Source organism: Gobius niger, assembly GCF_951799975.1.
Source record: "Gobius niger genome assembly, chromosome: 18".
Taxonomy (NCBI): domain Eukaryota; kingdom Metazoa; phylum Chordata; class Actinopteri; order Gobiiformes; family Gobiidae; genus Gobius; species Gobius niger.
In genome coordinates this window covers 23644975-23666016 of record NC_136869.1, presented here as the reverse complement: position 1 = coordinate 23666016, position 21042 = coordinate 23644975, and the positions used below count along the sequence as shown (strand labels likewise).

General features: G+C 41.7%; 1 protein-coding gene across 1 annotated transcript in view; it reads right to left on the bottom strand.

Moving 5' to 3' along the window:
• Window positions 1–21042, bottom strand: part of tmx3b (thioredoxin related transmembrane protein 3b) — an 81078-nt gene that overhangs the window by 7473 nt on the left and 52563 nt on the right. The window contains exons 13-15 of the mRNA XM_079575955.1: window positions 19204–19260; window positions 10079–10208; window positions 2971–3039 (exon numbers count right to left, since the gene is read on the bottom strand). Coding sequence (XP_079432081.1) covers window positions 2971–3039; window positions 10079–10208; window positions 19204–19260 — 256 coding nt within the window. The remainder of the gene's footprint in view (window positions 1–2970; window positions 3040–10078; window positions 10209–19203; window positions 19261–21042) is intronic.

Sequence of the window (21042 nt, the reverse complement as noted above, 5' to 3'; positions counted from 1 at the left end):
AGGTGAGAGCTGCCACCAGTCTGTATCCTGATGTCACTGAGCAGGTGCCAGTTCACTCAGGAGGGGGCACGTCTAACTTCTCTGGCGTGATACAAGAGCTTACATTTGTACTTTGAGGAAGCGATAATGAAGTGTCACATTCTGCTTCTGTAGAAATCTCAGTTAGATGGAAGCTTTAGTAAATTCTTTCCATTAAAAAAAAGCAGCTCATGCATTTTTCTAAAATTCAAACAAGGCTTTTTTTGTGACTATTCTCCGGCCAAACAAACAAATGAGGGACACATTGGCCAAAACCTGCGGAACTGCGTAGTTTCCAATCTATTTTACTCGTTTTAGAGCCACTGCGCTTCCCCGATATTGTGAGACTGCCACTTTCACCCTCTCTACTAAATGACCAAAACATCATTACTGGCTAGGAATTAGGTAAGGATCTTTGTGGAAAAACGACTGGAAAGTTTGGAGCTGCTAAAGTGGAGACAAGAGTGTAAAGAAAACAAGTTTGGAAACATGTATGATTCTCCCGTCTTTAGCCACCACTATAGGTTTGTTAAGTGTGACTTCACGCACTTCCGGGTACTAGCAGACCGGCAAATGTGGAAGAAAAAACATAAAAAACTCTTAAAAACAACCATCAATATTTCTGAAACTCAACAGAGAGTTACTGAACATCCTTATTTCTCAGACTCATTAGCCAAAAATGCCGCACCTACTGCTAAAAAAGTAATATTTACTAAAGTCACTACTTCTGGGGTTAGCGTAGCTGCTGTAGCATTTATCTCTGCTAACTCGGATGTAGCGATTTTGGTAAATATTACTTTTATAGCAGTAGTTACAGCATTTTTGGCTAATGGGTCTGATAAATAAGTATGTTCAGTAACTCTCCGTTGAGTTTCAGAAATATTGATTGTGGTATTGAAGAGTTTTTTGTAGTTTCTCGCACATCTCGGGACCCGGGAGTAGAGCTGTGACGTCACCACTTAACAAACGTATAGCCACGGCTGTCTCCCAGAAAGGAAATGACCATATTTGGATTACAAATGGCTACCGTCAATACAATATTTGTGAATAAATGCGCGATTACCTGAAAACTATGACTCGCTAGTGAACAAAACGCCATAAAAGAAGTACAGTAAAGGTCGAGGTCTTTAGGCACCACTATAGGTTTGTTAAGTGTGACGTCACGACTTCCGCTTCCGGGTACTAGCAGACCGACAAATATGCGAGAAAAAACATAAAAAACTCTTAAAAACAACCATCAACATTTCTGAAACTCGACAGAGAGTTACTGAACCTACTTATTTCTCAGACTCATTAGCCAAAAATGCCGCACCTATTGCTAAAAAAGTAGCATTTACTAAAGTCAATAGGTTAGCGTAGCTGCTGCGCCGTTAGCATGGATGTAGCGATTTTGGTAAATATTACTTTTATAGCAGTAGTTACAGCATTTTTGGCTAATGGGCCTGATAAATAAGTATGTTCAGTAACTCTCCGTTGAGTCTCAGAAATATTGATTGTGGTATTGAAGAGTTTTTTGTAGTTTCTCGCACATCTCGGGACCCGGAAGTAGAGCTGTGACATCACCACTTAACAAACATATGGCCAGGTCTGTCTCCCAGAAAGGAAATGACCATATATGGATTACAAATGGATACCGTCAATACAGTATTTGTGAATAAATGCGCGATTGCCTGAAAAACTATGACTCGCTAGTGAACAAAACGCCATAAACATAAAACACTCTGAAAAACAACCATCTATATTTCTGAAACTCAACAGAGAGTTACTGAACCTACTTATTTCTCAGACTCATTAGCCAAAAATGCCGCACCTACTGCTAAAAAAGTAACATTTGCTAAAGTCACTAGTTCCGGGGTTAGCGTAGCTGCTGCGCCGTTAAATGACCATATTTGGATTACAAATGGCTACCGTCGATACAGTATTTGTGAATAAATGCGCGATTGCCTGAAATCTATGACTCGCTAGTGAACAAAACGCCATAAAAGAAGTACAGTAAAGGTCGAGGTTGTTTTTTTTTACTCTCGCATTAAAACTGTGATGCTACGGGAGGAAACCAGATAGAAATCTGCATGAAGAATATGTTTTCCCTGCCGTGTCTTGCCTTAGATTGCCTTGACCCCATCCCACCTCACTTTCCATTCATGTTACAGGATTCTTTTAAAGGTTACGCTATAATAAAGTCTGTACTGTGTTTTCAGGGTCACCTCTACTCTGATGTATGACCAATCACACCGAGCACAAACCCTTCCCACGCACCCATTTGCATCTTTGTATTTCTGGCACCAGGATTTCTTGCTAATTATCTTAAATTACATAAAGACAAAAAAAAACAGCTAAATGTTCAAACCATTATTTAAATCTGTCTTTCTCTTGAAGTACTTCTACCTCCCACTTTGGACCTACACTGAAGTCTATAATTTTCCCTTACAACTTCCCCGCACGGCTATAAAGGACAGCGTAAAGGCCAGTGTTGAGATTACTGCGCCCGGTGCCAACTGAGGAGCAATGCAACAGCTGTATTTACATTCCTATCACACTCCCGCGAAAATAAAACCAACTTTTCCCGCAAGACGCAACAACTACTGGGGGAAAAAAAAATAAAAAATGAAGTGGGGGAAGTAAGAAACGCTTGACGGCTCCCTCCTCCCCCCCGGCTACACTTTTACTGCCGGTGCAGCGAATTCCCAGCCCGCTCCTGTCCTCTCAATGTTGTTTTAGTCCCAGAGGAGGGGGAAAAAAAGTGCAGGGTGCTGGTGTATTTGTTCGACAGCGCGAGCGGAGCAGGTTGAAAATACTGTTTATTTTGGGCTAAATCGGGAAACGGCGAAGGTCAGAGCTGTGCGGAAGGGCGACACGTTCATCCACGGGCTTTCCACAAGCTCTTGAGGGCTGTTTGTTACTCAAGTCGGAGTGACCTTTTGAGGCGCTTTGCGGGTTGATCAGTGGACTTACCATAATGGTGGATCGGGCGTCGAAGCCGATGCGCTTGATTCGCTGGATGATGCCGTCGCCCCCGTAAGCCTGTAAAAAGGGAAAAGAAAAAGGAGAAAGCGCAATTGTTGAGATGCTGGCATGTTGAGGTTGTTTGGTTCAGAGCAGCTGGTGGAAAAGGTCAATCAATAATTCAATAAGGAGAAATTAAGAAAAGTAAACAAAATAGACTTCATGTTTTACTCCCGCAAGATTCTGTCTTTAGAAGTGAGGCAAAGCAACTGCACATAAGTTTATCCAAAAAAAAAAGCAATCTTAATGACTCAAAGGCTGCAATTATGTAATCAATGTAACTAGGGATGCACCAATCGAATACTGGTATCGGAAATCGGAGCCGATACTGGAAAAAATACGATATCGGGGATCGGCATCAAATATCTGATACTGAACCGATACCAGCTTTGGCTTTCAACACCCTAAAAACACAACTTTTACCACCTAAATCTAAGTGAATATGGGCATGCTTACCCTTTGCAAATGTATTTTTGATCGCCGCACAAAATTCTATGGTTAGCAATAGCATGCTAAAGCTAGCCTGGGTCAGAAATAATAGTAATTTGGCATCCGCACAATAAAGTGAAGATTAGTGCGTGGATTTCGAACTACTCCTGGTATTATTACGCCTTACAATATAGTCCCCCCTTTTATCCGCTTAGAAAATCCACATTGTTTAATTTTGTGTAATCATACTTTGTAGAGGAACACTTCACGTAACCATATTTAAATAGGGAAAACGTGGAAGAGCTTGGTAGCTTCTATCTTGACCTGTTTTGGAGCTATAGTGGAGAGAGGGAGAGGCTAAATGCTAACACCGTCTGCGCTGTGTTTACGTGATTGAAGGCACGGGGGAAGATCAGACAGGTCCTAAAGAACTTGTCAAAGCTAAGGTAAGAACACATCTCAGTATGTGAAAACGGTGGCCTATTCCTTTAAAAATGTTAAAATAGTATTTTTCTCCCCCTACATGTTCCAGCCATGTCCTAATGTGTAGAATGAGCTCAGACCTGTTCACCACAACTGCCTCTAAAATCCTGCACTGTCTATCAAATATAGAAGCTGCAGTTACACATAAGACCAGAGGTGGCAGTAGTGAGCATAAAATGAACAACCTGCATCTAGCCCCTTTAATGTGAGTTATATTAATGTACTGTATATATTAATGTATATATACCCAAGGATATTTAGTGTAGAAAAGTCATCCTTGTTAAATGTTTATCCAAGAGTTTCTCGATAGATATAACTGATAATTGATCTGTAACATGTCAATATAATATGACTTTATTGATCTTACAATGGAGAAGATTCAATTATTTTTTTCACTCAGAGAAAGCCACTTTTAAGAAATTCTCTTGGTATTGGTAAATATCGGATAGATACTCAAACCCCAGTATCGGATCGGTGGCAAAAAAAAGCTGGATCGATGCATCTCTAAATGCAACAAAAACAGATCAAATAAGAATTCTCCAAAATCCAGGATGATACATGAGAAAAGTTCACTCAAATGTTTACAGCTCAACATTGCTTGACTCATGGCCGACAGTTTTGAGAGTGAGGATTGTTAACTGAACTGAAGTCCCACCATGTTCCAGAGCGGGCATGCACACATGTCACCGGGCAAAGGAGCTTTTGAAAGAGCCGCTCAAAAATTATGGGCCTGTCTTAAAGAGACTGAATGCAAGTTAGTCATTTTATGCTCACTACTGCCACCTCAGGTCTTATGTGTAACCCGAATTAACACCTTTTTGAGTGACGGTGCAGGATTTTAGAGGCAGTTGTGGTGAACAGGTCTGAGCTCATTCTACACATTAGGACATGGCTGAAACATGTCGGTGGAGGAAAATACATAGTTTTAACATTTAAACTCCGTATAGTCCCTTTAAGTATACATTGTTTGTAGTTGTTTAATTTCTGTAGTGTTGTTTTTTGATACTCGCCGTTCGCTCTGAGATGAAAAGTTCTACCTCAGTAAACACAGATGTTTCGTGTGTCAAGAATTTACATTTAACGTAATGTTTTTAACACGTAGCCAGTGACTTCCATCAGTATCTCAATGTCTATAGAGCCTATTCTCAAACATGCAGCATTTTAATACTGTGACATGAAAACTAAGATGTTAAGGGGATAAACTTGCAAAAAATCTCCACTTCAACCACTGCTGTGTCTCGCCTTAAAGGTACTTAAAGGAATAGTTCATTATTAGTTACCCACCAAGGTTTATAGAATATACTGCTTTGCACTTTAAACAAGAAAGATCATTCATTTTGTCTCGCATCATCCTTGTGAACCGAAAATTGTGTCTTAATAAGAAACCTTCTAAAGTCTCCCCCCGCGAGGCCTTATAGAAATCCATCAATAGATCCCCGGGCCTGGCTGACTTTGAAAAAGTAGCTTGCGAGCCGAAAAAGTGTGGCCACCGCGCATTAATAAACCTATCCCAGAAGTCTTTTGAATGTAGATGCTGAAGTTGTGGCAATGTCAGGAGGATTTAGATGATACACTGCACAGCGTATTTAGTTTCTATATGAGAAAACATCCCACACATTCTAATTAGGAGCCTAACTGAGCCGCGGCATTAGCTCCTAATCTGTCCCAGCTCTAATTGATCACCATCTCTGGCTCGATAGGAGTGACGCGTTTTAGGTACACAGAGATGCGCGCAGGCAAAGTGTGTTTTTGTTTCTTTCTTTTACAATCTTATTTCACACGCCGAGAGTTGTCTCTTTATAAGTGCATCAGACTGAACGAGGCGAGCGGGAGCTGCCAGGCAGGGGGAGGCAAACAGCGCTAAGTTGACACCAAAGTAGTGAGCACAGATTCTTGGGTAATTGGAACTCATAAAACGCGGCGTTCCAGCTCTGCCCACAGCGTAAGGCAAGGTTAATGAGTGTGATGTAACTGCTATTTACACAACCTGCTTTAAACGGCGGACCTATGGGATCGCTGTAAACAGGACCATTTCAATGGCATGGTTTTCGGTGGACTGCACAACATGCTGCAGAATGATTTTCTCTGTAGAAGTGCAATGAACCATTGCATTGTCCCATGAGAAAATAAAGAGCAATACATATTGTGATATACATTTTTGGCCATATCGCCTTGTCCTGCTGACTTAAAGGTGATTGTACAGGCTGTGATATTATCCAACTTTGACTATTATAAGTTATAAGTTAAAGGTCCTATATCATGAAAAATTGCCTTTTTGGAGCTTTAAGCCATGTTGTTTAGCTATTTCCTTATCAAAAATACCCCCAGAGTGGTTTGTGGCTTCATTCACGCAGTTCTCAGCAATCCTCCTGAATCCTGCTCTCTGAGCAGCTGCTCCGCCCTCTGCTGGAAAACCACTGAGTTGTGACAATATGACGACTTTTTACGTCATAGTGTCAAACAGGAAGAGCACAACTTCTGTAATGTAATGCCTTACAGCCTGATTTAAATGTATAAAAAAGCTTTAAAAAAAAAAAAAAAAAGCGTGTTTGGCTGCGAGAGGTGCAGAACCTTTTTCAGCCTTCCTAAAGAAGAGGCCGCTCGCCAGAAGTTGGAATTTCTGTCTCTTGATGGATGTTTGGTGAATCTTCTCAAAGTGGATTAACTTTTATAACCAATGCGAGTCCCCGATGTGATGGAGCGGCCAGGACAGAGCGGTGGTGAGTCGAGCGTGTTAGCTTGTGTGTTAGCGTGTGTGTTAGCGTGTGTGTTAGCTTGTGTGTTAGCTTGTGTGTTAGCTTGTGTGTTAGCTTGTGTTTTAGCGTGTGTTTTAGCTTGTGTGTTAGCTTGTGTGTTAGCTTGTGTGTTAGCTTGTGTGTTAGCTTGTGTGTTAGCGTGCGTGTTAGCGTGTGTGTTAGCGTGTGTGTTAGCGTGTGTGTTAGCCATTTATGAAGCTGTGTTGCAGATGTCAACTCCTTATAACTGTATTGTGAAGTAACTTCACTTATTGCTGTGATATTTATATTTATTTTACTGCTAATAATGCATGGGCAGATCAGCTCGGAGAGAGGGGGCGGGGTTAACTGAATCGAATCGTCTTGTCTTCCGGGTTTGCAAAATACACCCAGGGAAAATACTTATATTTCTCACAAAAAATACTACTCCATAGCGGTAGAGGTACAATATATCATATAAATGCCTATACTTTACTTTGGGATGGCTAAAATAGCATGACACAGATCCTTTAAGATCGAGCTGCATGATTAGCACTTCATTTTGACTATTACACCAGCACTAAATGAATGCATCAGGACCTGGCTATTGGTAACTAGTTAAAAGTTATTGGTACAGGATAGACTACTATTCTCATTATTATGTCACTGCCACTAAAACTCCTCAGATGCTCTTCCAAAATCGAATGTTCAGCTCCGACTTACATGATTCTGCAAATAAATGTTGCATAAACTGCTCCTTAAAACTTAGTGGGTTAGACATTAATTTAAATGATAAATTTGAAATACTTCTTTCCAGTAAGGTTGTATTATTTTCCAAGTAAAGAAAATATGTGTGTATTTTGCATGTTCCTCTCCACAATTCCTCCAACATTTACAATTTGCCTCTTTATATTTGCTCATACTTTCTGGAGTCAAGAAGTATCTCATACTTATTTTCCAAGCGAACTCACAGTTTTATGGACCCCCGCACAAATCTGTTCCCATTCATTTTCAGTTATTTGTAAATGAAACTCTTCTTCCCATTTTACCTTAACATTGGTTGCCATGTTCTCTTTTTGCTGCAAGAAAATTTGGCATAGCTTTGGTATAGCATTTTTTTTGTTTCTTATTACGATTATTTGCCATATAGATTATCAGGGGGTTTAGGTCATATTTAATCTTTCCCAATGTACTATTCAAATAACTTCTGACTTGTAAATCAGTTATGTATGTTTAAGTCCAGGACTGTGTTTATCTTTGCGTAATTGTATATGTTGTATTATTTCAACAGACCCCGGGAAGAACAGCAGCAGCATAAACAAACTTGACTCTAACTGCCCGTGTATATTTGCCCCTTGATTCCACGAAGTAGATGTGGCATATTCTGACGCTGCTCCAGCAGAACGTTCAGCTCCAGGTTAAGGGAGATGAGGGGCGATAATGTTTTAGGGTTCTAACTAAAGAGAAGTTTCAGTGGTTTGATTACATTTTGATCATAACGCGATCACATTTCCTCTTACTACATTTACTGCACTAGCTAAAGGTGTTGTTTTTCCTAGTTTTTTCCCTCCCATTGTCTTGTTTACTTTAGCACTTGTAATGGTTTATGTGTCTGGGGCAGCGCAGCCTTGGAGCACCCTTGTTAAGGAGGCCCAGGATGTCCAGGCCTTGGCGCGAGCTGAGCAGCAGAAACAGATGTTCTGTTGCTGTTTATTTGGCCGCTCTCGGCGTGTTTGGACGAGCAAAAAATAGCTCAGACCTTTCTTGGAAACGGGAGAAGACCTCTGGGCGGTTGTTTTTCCTGGGTTTCGTACATCTGGTGACCCAAGCAGCAAAGCAAAGAGAGATGTAGGTGTTGATGTACGGGGTCAGGGCCAAAAATCACCACTGTTTCGAAGAATAGAGCGCCATGTTGTTGCTTTTCATTCACCTTTTCAATAGGAAGTGTAGGGATGTGTTAACGCTCAACATGCCGGAATAACGGAGACGGTGAATACAGTAGAGACGAGTGGAAAAATGCAAAATATGGAAAACAAAGGAAACTGCATTTAGTCTCGTCTGAGCTAAATGTTAAATGGGGAAACTACAGAAACGATATACAGTAAAAGCCATGAAACGGACATGTCATACCTCGTCACGGTTTAAAACAGGGGCTGTCAAGTCTCCCATTTTGACAGTATTTTACCTCTGTTTCACGGCATCCTCCCATATTACCATTATCCCGTAAATATCCTGTATCATTAAAAAACAAAACAAAAACATTCCTCTGCCTCTCCAGACTAAACTCTGTCCCGAGCCTCGCTAAAACTGCCACCTGCAGTAGCTTGGGTGGCATTTCTAGCAGCTGTCAAGTCTCCCGTTTTGGCCGGGATGCCATAAGGGAACTGCTGTATTTTGGCCCTCTTGGAGCTGGCTGGTTGGAGTAGTGAAATTTCGTTAGTTTTCAGGTAAGTCCTGTTAAGGCAAAAACTACTGAAAAGGGACATTCCACATTATTAAGCAGACCATCATTTTCAAGCAATATGGGATGATGAAAAGCGTGAAATAATTGAATGTCTTCGAGAAAGTATGAAAACCTTAAATATTTCACGAAAGATTTAGCAGCTGTTCTCTTAATCTATTGCATTTGTCTGACAGAAACCGTCCTCACTGTGCCTTTATCTGCACCAACCCGTGTGTGCTCTGAATCAGTCACAAATCTGTTATCACTACGATGGTTACGCTTCATCTTTCATGAAATATCAAAGGTTTTCATACCTAGTCCAAGGCATTCAACTATTTCACGCTTTTCATCAGCAGAGAGATCCTTTTTCATTCCTGTATTGCTTGAAAATGGCGGTCTGCTTAATAAAGTGGAACGTCCTTTTTCAGTAGTTTCTCCCTTAACTGGGCTTAACCTGAAAACTAATCATCACAGGCGTCTGAGATTGATGTCAGTGATTCAAAGAATCCTGATACACAAAACCATCCATACAATATGCATAATAATTCTCAACATAGTGTATTGCTCAATAAACCAAACCCAAACCATTTTCCGAACCCAACCCTAAACCATTTCCCCAATTTTAACCTTAAATATTTCCCTATTTGTAAACTTAGGTGTTAGGCCCCAACTTTAACCAGTTAGATATGGTACATATCAAACATAAGAGACGGGAGCTGTCCAACGGCATCATAGACGGACTAAATCCAAAACTTGACAGGTATGGCTTCTCCATTCATCTGTTTGGGGAGAGAACGCTCAATTGGCAACTGGCTAACAAAATGTATGCATTTGTAGGAAGAGGCTTGGATAGCTAACGGCCTTTCTGTGATTTCTACGCCAGGAGAACGCCTCATGAAAGAAAACATGAGGAAACAGTAAACCATGGAGAAAAGCTTCTCCTTTAACCCCATGGATATTATCGGTCGGAAAAAGAGAATCTCCAAACCTGCGCAGAACCATTGTGGACGTTGTTGATGAATTGGACCAGCTGCTCCAGGGTCTGAACGGGCTCCACTGGCAGAAAGTACTGTTCGTTGGATGTGTTGAGAATGATTACCGAGGGCACTGGCACTTCTCTGTGGGAAAAAAAAAACATGAAAAAAGAAAAAAAAATCATTAACAAAGTAAAAATCAACAATCTGCGGCGCGAGCCTCCACCATCATCATTAGAGCGCAGCAAATTGCCACGTCTTGAGGAACAAACTGTAACACAGAAAGCACAAGAGCGAGATAAATAAATCGCTCAGCTTTTCCCATGGGCATTCATTCAAAGAGAGATTTTCTTTGATTTTTTTTTTTTTTCTCGAGGAATGACACGATGCCGCCCCGGCCTATTTCTGAACTGGCGTTTTCTCGATCTTTTATGCAAACTGTGTCCAACGCAGAGGCGGCGTGGGGCAGCGCTGGTCAAACTTAAAGAGAGACCTTTGCAAATGAAAGCTGACAGGAGAATCGCGTCGGGTACCAGGGAAGGGTGGACAAGAAAAAAAAAATAAGCCAGGGGGGGGAAAATGAGCCAGAAAGTGAAGAGAATGACTTGGAATCTTCAGCGCTAACACGGTTTATGGCTTGCTTTTGCTTGCTGGCTTAGAACTAATATGCTGTCCCAAGGGGGGCGGTGCTTACAAATCTAGGGCGTACGACAAGCAGGAGAGTCAAGGCACTGGCTGCGTCCAACAGGGGAAAAGTAGTGCTTCATTTTCTTTAGTGACAAAAAAAACAAATGGAACCATGGAAAAACAAACTCCTGTGTTCAAATCTCAGATCTTCTGCCCAAGCGCAATATAAGCCATTATTAAAATCATTCTTTAAAATGATGGTAATTAAGTGTAAGAAAGTCATGATGGTGTTTCAGCTTTTGAGCCTCTGAAAAAGAGTCATTGATTTTGAGGAGCTGTAATTTCCGAACTCGTCATCGGATTTGGATGTGAATACCCTGAAGAATGAAGCGATAAGTGTGTTATCTTAAGTTCGGGAGCAGGACCACACCTCATGTACAGCCTGGTCCCTCTCCTCAGTGATCCCGTCCACGCGCCCCTCCCTCTGCCCTGTATTTCACTACTTTTCAGTCCTTCGGTGGTTTAGGTAAGGGGGAATAAAAGCCCGAGAGCTCGTCGTCTCCTTCGAAGCCCCAAACGGCAATCGTCACAACGTCCGCCTTCTGCTGAAGTTTATTTCACTCTATTTTGAGGGCGCGGTCCTTGTCAGGGACTCATCATTACTAACAAGATGAAAGAACTACATTCTGGGCACTGTCACATTATTTATGAAGCTCACTGTATAAGAGAACAGTGTCAAACTGCAAACTGTCTTTCATTGTAGAGCCAAAATGAATATTTTAATAAGTCCTGATTGTTTGAAGATAGGTCCAAGAGCTACACTCGATGAGACATCATCTCAACATCTGGAGAAGAGATATAACATTGCAGTGTATTTAATTCGACTCCATTTGTTTATATTCTCAAGTTTCATGTTGCTATTTCACAAGAACAACTAAACTGTTGTAAGATTCAAAACAAACTGATATGTGAGCAAGAATGCTGGGTGAACGCTGTTATGTAATACGACTTTGTTGGCCACCAAGAGGGAGGAAAACATGAACAACTACAAAGAACACAGTCTGCTGTGTTTACCTTGGATGTGGCTAACCACGAGCATCCCACAGGCCAACTTAGCCAAGTCAGCTTGACTTCCGACAGAGCAGACAGGACAGTGCTGGAAGTTCAAAGCCTACTGCTGGTTACTGTTCATTAGGAACACATGGTGCAAAAACAGAGATCACCACTAAAGGACATCAAACTCCAACACAAATGTTCAAACAGTGACCTATAAAAAAAAACAGCTGTACTGACTGAAACCGTGTTGGTTATCGGGTGATATGATGCCGATATCGATATAATCTCTATAAAGATTCTCGATGGTCGTAAGATCTGTCTCTGTGAAGGCCAATCCATCTCATGCTCCCTGAACCACTCTTTCACAATGTGAGCCCGATGAATTCAGGCATTGAAGACAAGATATTTAGCTGTTTTTTTAAAGGACATCATTACCACATCCAAGAGCCCTACCCACAACAACAAGTATTTGAACAAGCCTCAGCATTTGCCATCATTGCCTCTGTTAGCAGAAAAAAAAAAAAACACTCCTCTGGTGTGCGGGCAGCCCTTTTTACAGACAAATCAGTGGAGGAATTACGACAACTCACTGGGATTGGGGAGCGAGGTCATGAAAACAAGCCATCCCTCTCCCGCACGGCGCACATGCCTACAGCCGGGCACAGATAAGGTGGGCCCAGGCGCCTGCCACCTCACATCCGCGCGCTGTTACTCAAGCAGCTAACAAATTACAACCACCCGGGGCAGTATCCATCACAGTCCCGGCCCGCCAGCCAGGCCCACATCTGGGGGTAGAGTCATCGCCATCTATAACACCAGCTTCTTTTTAGTTTTAGCCTATAGCAACGAGCTCCCTGGCATCGTGGTTCGCTTTCCATACATGGCAGATAAAGCTTTTGAGGCGGATTATGACCAGGATTGGATCTATAATTTACCTCATCAGCAGGAGAAACCTTTACAAGGACACACCGATTTCATGTATTTCTGGAGGATGTAGATAGTAATTGAACCAGGTTTTGGTACTTAAGGCAGTGTGGGCAGGTGCCAAGTCCTGATGGAAAATAAAGTCAGCATCTCCTTAAAGCTTGTCTGCTGAAGGAAGCATGAAGAACTCTAAAATCTCCTGGTAGACGGTTACGCTGACTCTGCACTTAATAAAGCACAGTGGACCAATACCAGCAGAAGTCCCCAAATCATCACAGACGTAAGATGCTTCTGACATTGTTTGTAGTTCAGGAGGGGCTTAACAAGAGGTATATGACATTTGAAGCCCATGTCCAGGATCCGTCTGTGTGTGGTGACTCTTGATGCTCTGACTCCAGCCTCAGTCCAGTCCTTGTGAAGATCCCCCACACTTTTGCATGGCCTTTTCCTGACAATCCTCTCCAGACTGCGGTCATCCCTGTGGCTTGTGCGCCTTTTCTTCCACACTTTTCCCTTCCATTTAACTTTGTGCTTTGATACAGAAAATCCAACTTCTTGTACCATTGCCTTTCGAGGCTTTCCCTCAAATGTCAGTGATGGCTTTCTGCACAACTGTCAGGTCAGCAGTCTTCCCCATGATGGTGGATTCTACTGAACCAGACTGCGAGACCATTTAAAGGTGTTTTGGATTCATTAGCTGATGAAAAGGGGACATGTTGAGCCTACAATAGTCCTTTTCACAATATTCTAATTTTGAATTTGGGGGTTTTACAAGCTGTGAGCCATAATCCTCAAAATTATAGCAAACAAAGGCTTGACATATGTCACTGTGCATGTAATGAGTCAATATCACATAGGTTTCACATTTTAACGTGTAATACAGAAATAAATTAACTTTTTAATGACATTTTTAGAGTTTCACCTGTTTATGTGTTGTTATCGTTGCTAGTTTGACGCTTTATTTTGAGAAGTTGAACAGCATAAATGGTTCAGGTGCTTTTTGCTATAGTGAAGCTATGGCGAGTGAGATGGAGAGGTGAGGAAAGCATTTTCTGGACACGTAGGACCTTTGGGCGTTTGGAGGAGTTTTTTTTGGGAGCTACTGCCACGGTGCTCCCACTGGAGAAGATTCAAACGTTACTCAAAGATGCGCGAGGGGGTCGAAACACAGCTCCGTGTCCGATTTTGATGAGAGAACAACACTGTAACTGTAAGTCGATTTAGTGTGTATTTCTATGACTGACACGCAGCTCCCTCCAACAGATGGCAGCCATTATAATAAATAAATATGGATTAGTTTCGTCACCGCGCCTTGTAGCCGTGACCCGGGGTTTGGCGTTTAAATGGAGTTAACTGGACTACCACATCCAGGTCTTTAGATTACGGCTGTGTTTAATAGAAAGTAATCCATAGGTTTAATCCATGGCCAGTAGGGATTAGAATATGGCACACTTTCGAGAGAACAAATCGATCATCACCTCAGTATGAATGGACTAGAACAATATTCGAGAAAGGAGCTTTATTTTGGTCTTTCTCAAGGACAGTCATTATTTGGTCTACCTAAAAGTCACATACAGTGTTGTTTTTCTGATTAATGGACACAATTTGTGCAACACGGATTTCATTTCAGTCCTTTAGTAATGAGGAAAGACACAAAAAATGCCTCGTCTCCTGCGTTTACTTTTTGAAACCCATAACAATAACGCTGTAGATTTGTGGGGATTGCCTTGCACACTCAGAGTAAATATTCAAAACTTTGTTTACCACAGATGTTACTTTCTGAAATAAATCCACAGAGACAACTACTGCTGAATTTTAACTAAGAACACTGGGTCCATGCCAACTTCTGCCACGGCCAGCGAAGTGCATCTCCTCTACCAGCACTTTTTTTTACAGCTGCAGGGCGGCACAGTCAAGGAGCAAGAGTAAATAACACAAGAAGTACAACTTTTTTTTTTTCTTTTTCAAATTAGAGTTTATTAAAGGGATATTTCAGGATTTTTGACATAGGGCCTCATTTCCTAGTTATCCAAGGTGTTGCTGATTTCTGGAGATATTTTTGTTGTAATTCATGCAGTTCTTATGTTTGAAAAGTTTCGTGGCGCTAGGCTAGTGCAAGACTAGCGCATTTCTACGATATCAGCTAGCCTGCATTAAAAACAGTGTGACCCGCTCCACAGAGCACCTGAGGCAAATCACTTATAACACCAGACTAACCATATAAATGTCTGTGTCCATAGAGTAATTTTGACGATTTTGGATTTAAAAGACCTTATATTTGAGCAGCATCAGCTTCATGGTTGTATAAGCTATGTGGCGGAGGGGCTGCTATAAAATAGTCCCTCAAAATGCGATCATTCATGTGATGCAAGGTCAGTTATATTCCAAAAACTATTCTATCGACACAGACATTTATATGGTTAGTCTGGCGTTATAAGTGATTTGCCTCAGGTGCTCTGTGGAGCGGGTCAGACTGTTTTTAATGCAGGCTAACTGATATCATAGAAATGCACTAGCCTTGCATTAGCCTAGGGCCACGTAACTCTTCAAACATAAGAACTGCATGAATTACAAAAAAAAATATCTCCAGGAATCAGCAACACTCTGGATAACTAGGAAATGAGGCCCTATGTCAAAAATCCTGAACTATCCCTTTAATGTTGGGGAATATTCACAGAAATCAACTGAACTGACATCTGAACGTGTTGAAGTTATGCTTTGAGTTTTGTTGAATAACATCCAGGAACATCATCACTTAACTCAAAGTTGACATATGGACTAAAAACACAAGAATCCCATGCACTTCACAGCACGTTTGAGGAGCTCCAAACTACAGGGACAGTGAGTTTTAACAAGGCCCCATCGAAACACATCTATATTTTCATTATATTTCATAAATAATGTCACACTTTGCTGCCGTCTTAAACATACCAGTAGTTCTTTGACTAATCCCTCCATTAGCACCCCCTCACCCCTCTATCTACTTAACACCACGCTTGCTCGTATGGCCGTGACCTTTTCTAGTGATGTTGCAGGATTACAAGTCATTACTTCACTTACACACCACCTCGACACACTCAAAAGGCCACTATATCCACCCCCATGAAGAAGGTTTACCCTTAATCCCACCGGGTACGTATTCATGAGCTCGATCGGTAGAAGCGGGGCTAGTCTACGCCGGACCAGTAATCGCCGCCACTGCCAAGCACGGGTTAAAAAGCCATCAGATTTACTCCCCTGGCCCAGCCAAAGGGAGAAGATTAGCGAACATTGACAGGACAGGAATTGTTTTTTTTCTTCTCTCAAAGGAGGGCAATTAATCCAGCGCCGCCGTGGCCGAATTGTGCTTCCGTAAAGCCTGGGAAACACATTATCGCGTCACTGGTGCAAAATTAGGCAGGCTAATCGTCTCCGTGTTGTGCTTAAATACAGAAACGGCCTGTTGTTTCTGTGATGTTCGGCTGATCCCGTCCGGTGCTATACGCTTTTAATTACAGCGGATTTAGAGCGCCAATGCCTGCAATAATCTCTCCGGTATAAACAATAACAGCAAAATGAAAATAACATCCTGCGGGCAGTCAATCACACAGATAACACAGTGTCCACACAAACATAGACGAGATTACAGAATTCAATACTATCCACCAGGCAGAACGCGGCCATTTTACAGGGAAGGAGGGCTTAGAGATACGTTTTGAAAAATAATCATGCATTTTCTTTCGAACTACATTTCTTTCTATGTACCGATTTTGTAGATGAGCAGTGCCTGAAGAACCCAGATCCCACTTTGGGAACCACTGCACTATGTTCTGTAGAGTATCGCAATATTACTCGGTTTGGAACACCAGGAAGCCTGGGAGAATGTAGTATGCGAGTGAGTGGCTGGTGGGGGGCCAATGGCGCAGACTGATAGACTCGCTTCTGTCAGTCAGGGCAGCTGTGGCTACAATAGTAGCATACCACCATAGCATATGGTGTGAATGAATAATATAAGACTATCAAGCTATTTCTATCCACAGAACAACTATTAGTCGTATACTGCACAAATCTGACCTTTATGAAAGAGTGGCTAGAAGAAGCCATTTTTAAAGAAAATCATAAGAAGTACTGTTTGCTGTTTGCTTTGAGCCACATGGGGGACACAGCAAACACTGCTTTGGTCAGATGACCAAAATGGCTTCTTCTATAGCCACTTTTCCATAAAGGCCAGATTTGTGCAGTGTACGATAGTTGTTCTGTGGACAGTTTCCCCCACCTGAGCTGTAGCTCTCCGCAGTTCATCCAGGGTCAATGTTGTTGTTGAAAATTGACTTGAAACTGAGATATTTAGGCATTTGCCTCTTCCCATAACATTAGTGTCTGTGCAGAGAGGATGGAGGAGGAGAGAGTTAAACAGAAAGGAGAGTGTTGTTATCTCAGAAAGAAAGAAAGAAATCAGTGATTTTGATCAAAGCTATAGCTTACATTCTAATAATTTAGAACTAAACTGTTTTCACCTACGGAGAGCTTAGAGTCTCACTTTTCAAACGTGCCATAGTGTCCATAGCGATAACATAGAATATGCTAAGGTGCTACAAATATCATGAAAAATGGTCTGGATTGTTGGCACTCAACAGCTAAATCCTAAAAACAGCGCAGCACTCAATGTGTTAAATGTCTTTAGCTCATAAGCTAGCTGTTGGTTTACTTTTGAAAATCAGAAAGAAGACACTGTCTCATTCATAATTTCACAATAATAAGTGACTTCACCTTGAGCTTGCTCAAACACTTAAACTTTATATGGAACAAATTCATTAGTTGGGATCTACCAGTTTGCACTAGCCTTTTACTCCAAGCTCATTTATCACAATTGGGTGTTCACATTGCAGAACAAATGACCTTATTTAAACATGGACAGTACCAGCTCAGTGTCACATTCACTCATCATTACTCTGCAGCAGAGGATCCAAACTTTTCGGGACATGACCCTCAAAATCACCCAAATTAACACCTCTTTGAGCGACAGTGCAGGATTTTATGGCATTTGTGGTCAATAGGTCTGTGCTCATTCTACACATTTTTAAACTCCTTCTAGACCAGGGGTGTTGAACTTGTTTGGCGAGTCGCGAGCCACATATATTGTAAAGTATATTGTGCCCTAATAAACAATAAAGGCTTACACTTATTGTGCTTCATCAGCCTGTGTCACACATTCCTCAAAGTGCTTACATATAGTCATTATTATATTCAGTCACTCCACACTCGATGGCAGTAAGTTACTATTGTAGCCTCAGCTGCCCTGGGGCAGACTGACCATTTACCACATGGCTATAATATGCCGTTTAAATCCGGATCTCTGATATTATGTCAGTGCTCTATGCTGGACATGTAGAATTTTTTATTTATTTTTTTATTTAAGCTGCCCTCCCAGTAGTTGACCAGTGAGCATTCTGGTTATTTCTTTAAAAATCCATAACAAGGATTAAATCATCTCGCAGGCCTTGTATTTGAGTCCAGTCCCTTTAATTTCACTCAAATATACTGTTCTAAGTCATAAAATACATAAATTGCAATTTTATGAATTTAAATACAAATTATCTCACAACCCCACCTCAGTGTCCCAGGGAACCCCTGCTCTAAAGAAGCCATTCTTCAGGTCAAGAGTATCACTGCCCCACTATTGACCACCTGCTCCACATTAGGTTTAAATTGTAGGTGAGTTTTAATAGTAGTTAGGGCTGCTAAATCTAAACAAGTAAGGCCATGTAAACCATCGCAATTTGGGACAATGCTAAAAACACATCCGGCTGGCCCGTGATCCAGATTCCCTTTATAACAAAAATTGCTCTCCATTTAGATGGTACCATTTTGTGCAAAATGGCCTGACCACCCTCTCATACTGAGGGAACGAAACAATAACACACACACTATCCAAACCCCCAAACTATTATGTTCCATTTCTGGACCGCCTTTGATTTCAATGAATCATCCCCCCTCCTTCCCTTTACTCATTGTATCAGTCCTCCACTGAACCGAACCACAATTTTACATCTTGCTGGAAGTGAGATTTTACGAGGAGGCTCTGCCAGTTGGCTTGGTATCACTCACGACACGGCGTCTAATTAGAAGAGCCGGTTGTCAGCATTGTGGCCTTGTTGGATCACCGCACCCCGACAGTTGGCCTTAGCCCCTGCGCTAAGCTAACACCACTCTGCTTCATCATTAGAGCTGGTCTTTGACAAGCCATTACAACGCGCAGATTCTATAGATCTAATCCGCGCATATATTCATCTCCATTTCCTGCAGGGGCCTAGGATCTGAGCCGATTCACAAGCCATCTTTTCTTGCGACTGGTGGGGGGTTAATATGTCCTGGAGCGCTAAAAATAAAAATGACAGCGTGGCGTAATTGACTTCTCCGCAAGAGAGCTCGGGAAATGGCAGGAGCTGGCATTAACAGTGGGACAGGAAGCTGGGAGACGATGAGAGGAGCCACGTTCTAGCGACACGAGCATACGTATAAGATGGGCTGTATAGAATAATGAGAGACTTACCCCATGATGAGGCTGTTGATGTAGTCGTTCCCATCCATGTGGCCAAATTGGAAGTCTCTGCAAGAGGAAAATAAAGCTGAGCAATTGTCTTTTTACAAAATCCTCACAGCGGAGCGTCCCCACAGTTCACTTTTATACGCCACATTATCTCACCAATTATTTCCACACCTTCAAAAGGTCCCAAAAAACTAGACGGGATAATGGTAGGATTAATGATTTCATTTTAGATGTGAAAACCACGGTCCAGACTTCAGAGAAAAGCACGTGTTTATACATAGACACTGTCATGATTATTATGGCTGAAACCAATCACAACGCATTGAGGAAATATGAGAGGAAATAATGAAAAAAAAATCCAATCATCTGCCTACAAAGACAGGTGTCCCACAAGGGTACATTTTAGGCCTGCTATTCTTTACTTGATATAACTGCTTTGTTTGCCTGTGAACATCCTCTTGGATTGCCAAACACAGAATGTTTTTTGAAGATTGAAATTTTATTAGTGAAATGGCATAAAAACAAGATGCTTTTCCCAAAGAATGTCCGATTCTAAATTCCATAGAGAAAGTGATACAAAAATTGACACAATAGTTGTACTTTTTATTGTTATTATAATCCGTCGTACTAACCCCAGCACTACATTCTCATACATTTTACTTACTTGCATAGCCTTACGAGCAATAAGTGAGTTTCTTTCCCATGTACCCACTCAAAAGCACACACACGGACAAAAAAAAAAACTTCCCTGGTGCTCACTCCTATCAACCCCACTCCCTCATCTTTTCACGGCACAGAAAAGACTGGTGTGATGAATCTAAACGATAAGCCGGGAGGAGGAATTCAATTTGTATCTTATTGTAGTGCGCCGTGTCTGAGACTAGGCTAGGGGGGAAACGGCTCCCACAAGTCGCTAGTCGCTCCTACCGAATGACTGATTATTCAGCTCTATGCACATACATCACAATGTACTTTAAATGGAGCTACATGCGACACGCCTGTCTCCTGGGCACAAAACAATATTGTTGATATTATAGAGCATGAAGATAGACCATTACAGTAAAAAATAAATAAATATTTGCGTGACAATCTTGACAATGGTGTTGAAATAAAGCTTGGAATATGGAAAGGGAAATCTATTTTGTCATGCTGAGGACCAGTCTCTTAACCTTGTGGTGATGGGACTTCTAGGTGCATCTGGCAAAAGCTATTAACCTACAACTGAACCAGCCTTCTGACACTCGGTGAGGTTTTTTTTGCAAAATAAACATCAGGTCATTTAAATAAAACACAGCTCAGCAGGAAGTAGTGTGTACCTTTTGTCCTATATTGAGTCAATTGTACCACCTGCTCATTCTGGAATCGTGCTGCCCTCTAAGGTTGTGGAATAAGCAAATATTTCTGCATTAATGGAAATTGCAGCTACCATAGAACAGGTATCCAAAAGAAAGTCCGCAAATGTTTAACAAAATCAATACATCACACATTATTTATCCAACCACTTCATGAAATCAGAACAATAGGACTATTATGTAATATGCCACATTACAATCTCCAGATGTGGAGCCAAGCTGATGGACAGAAACAGCTGGCTGGAGAACACCTATTGGACACGTTTTTAGTGGTAGGGGAAACCGAAGCACCCGGAGGAAACCTATGCAGACACGGGAGAACATGCAAACTCCACACGGAAAAACCCCGTCCAGGTGGGAATCGAAACCTAAGCTGTGAAGCACGAGAGCTAACCGTGTGCTACCGTGCTGTCCAGCTTAAGCCTAAAAAGGCAGAACGTTTCTGGTTCTTTCAACAAGTTTTCCAAAATTCTAAAGCAAAAGATTATAC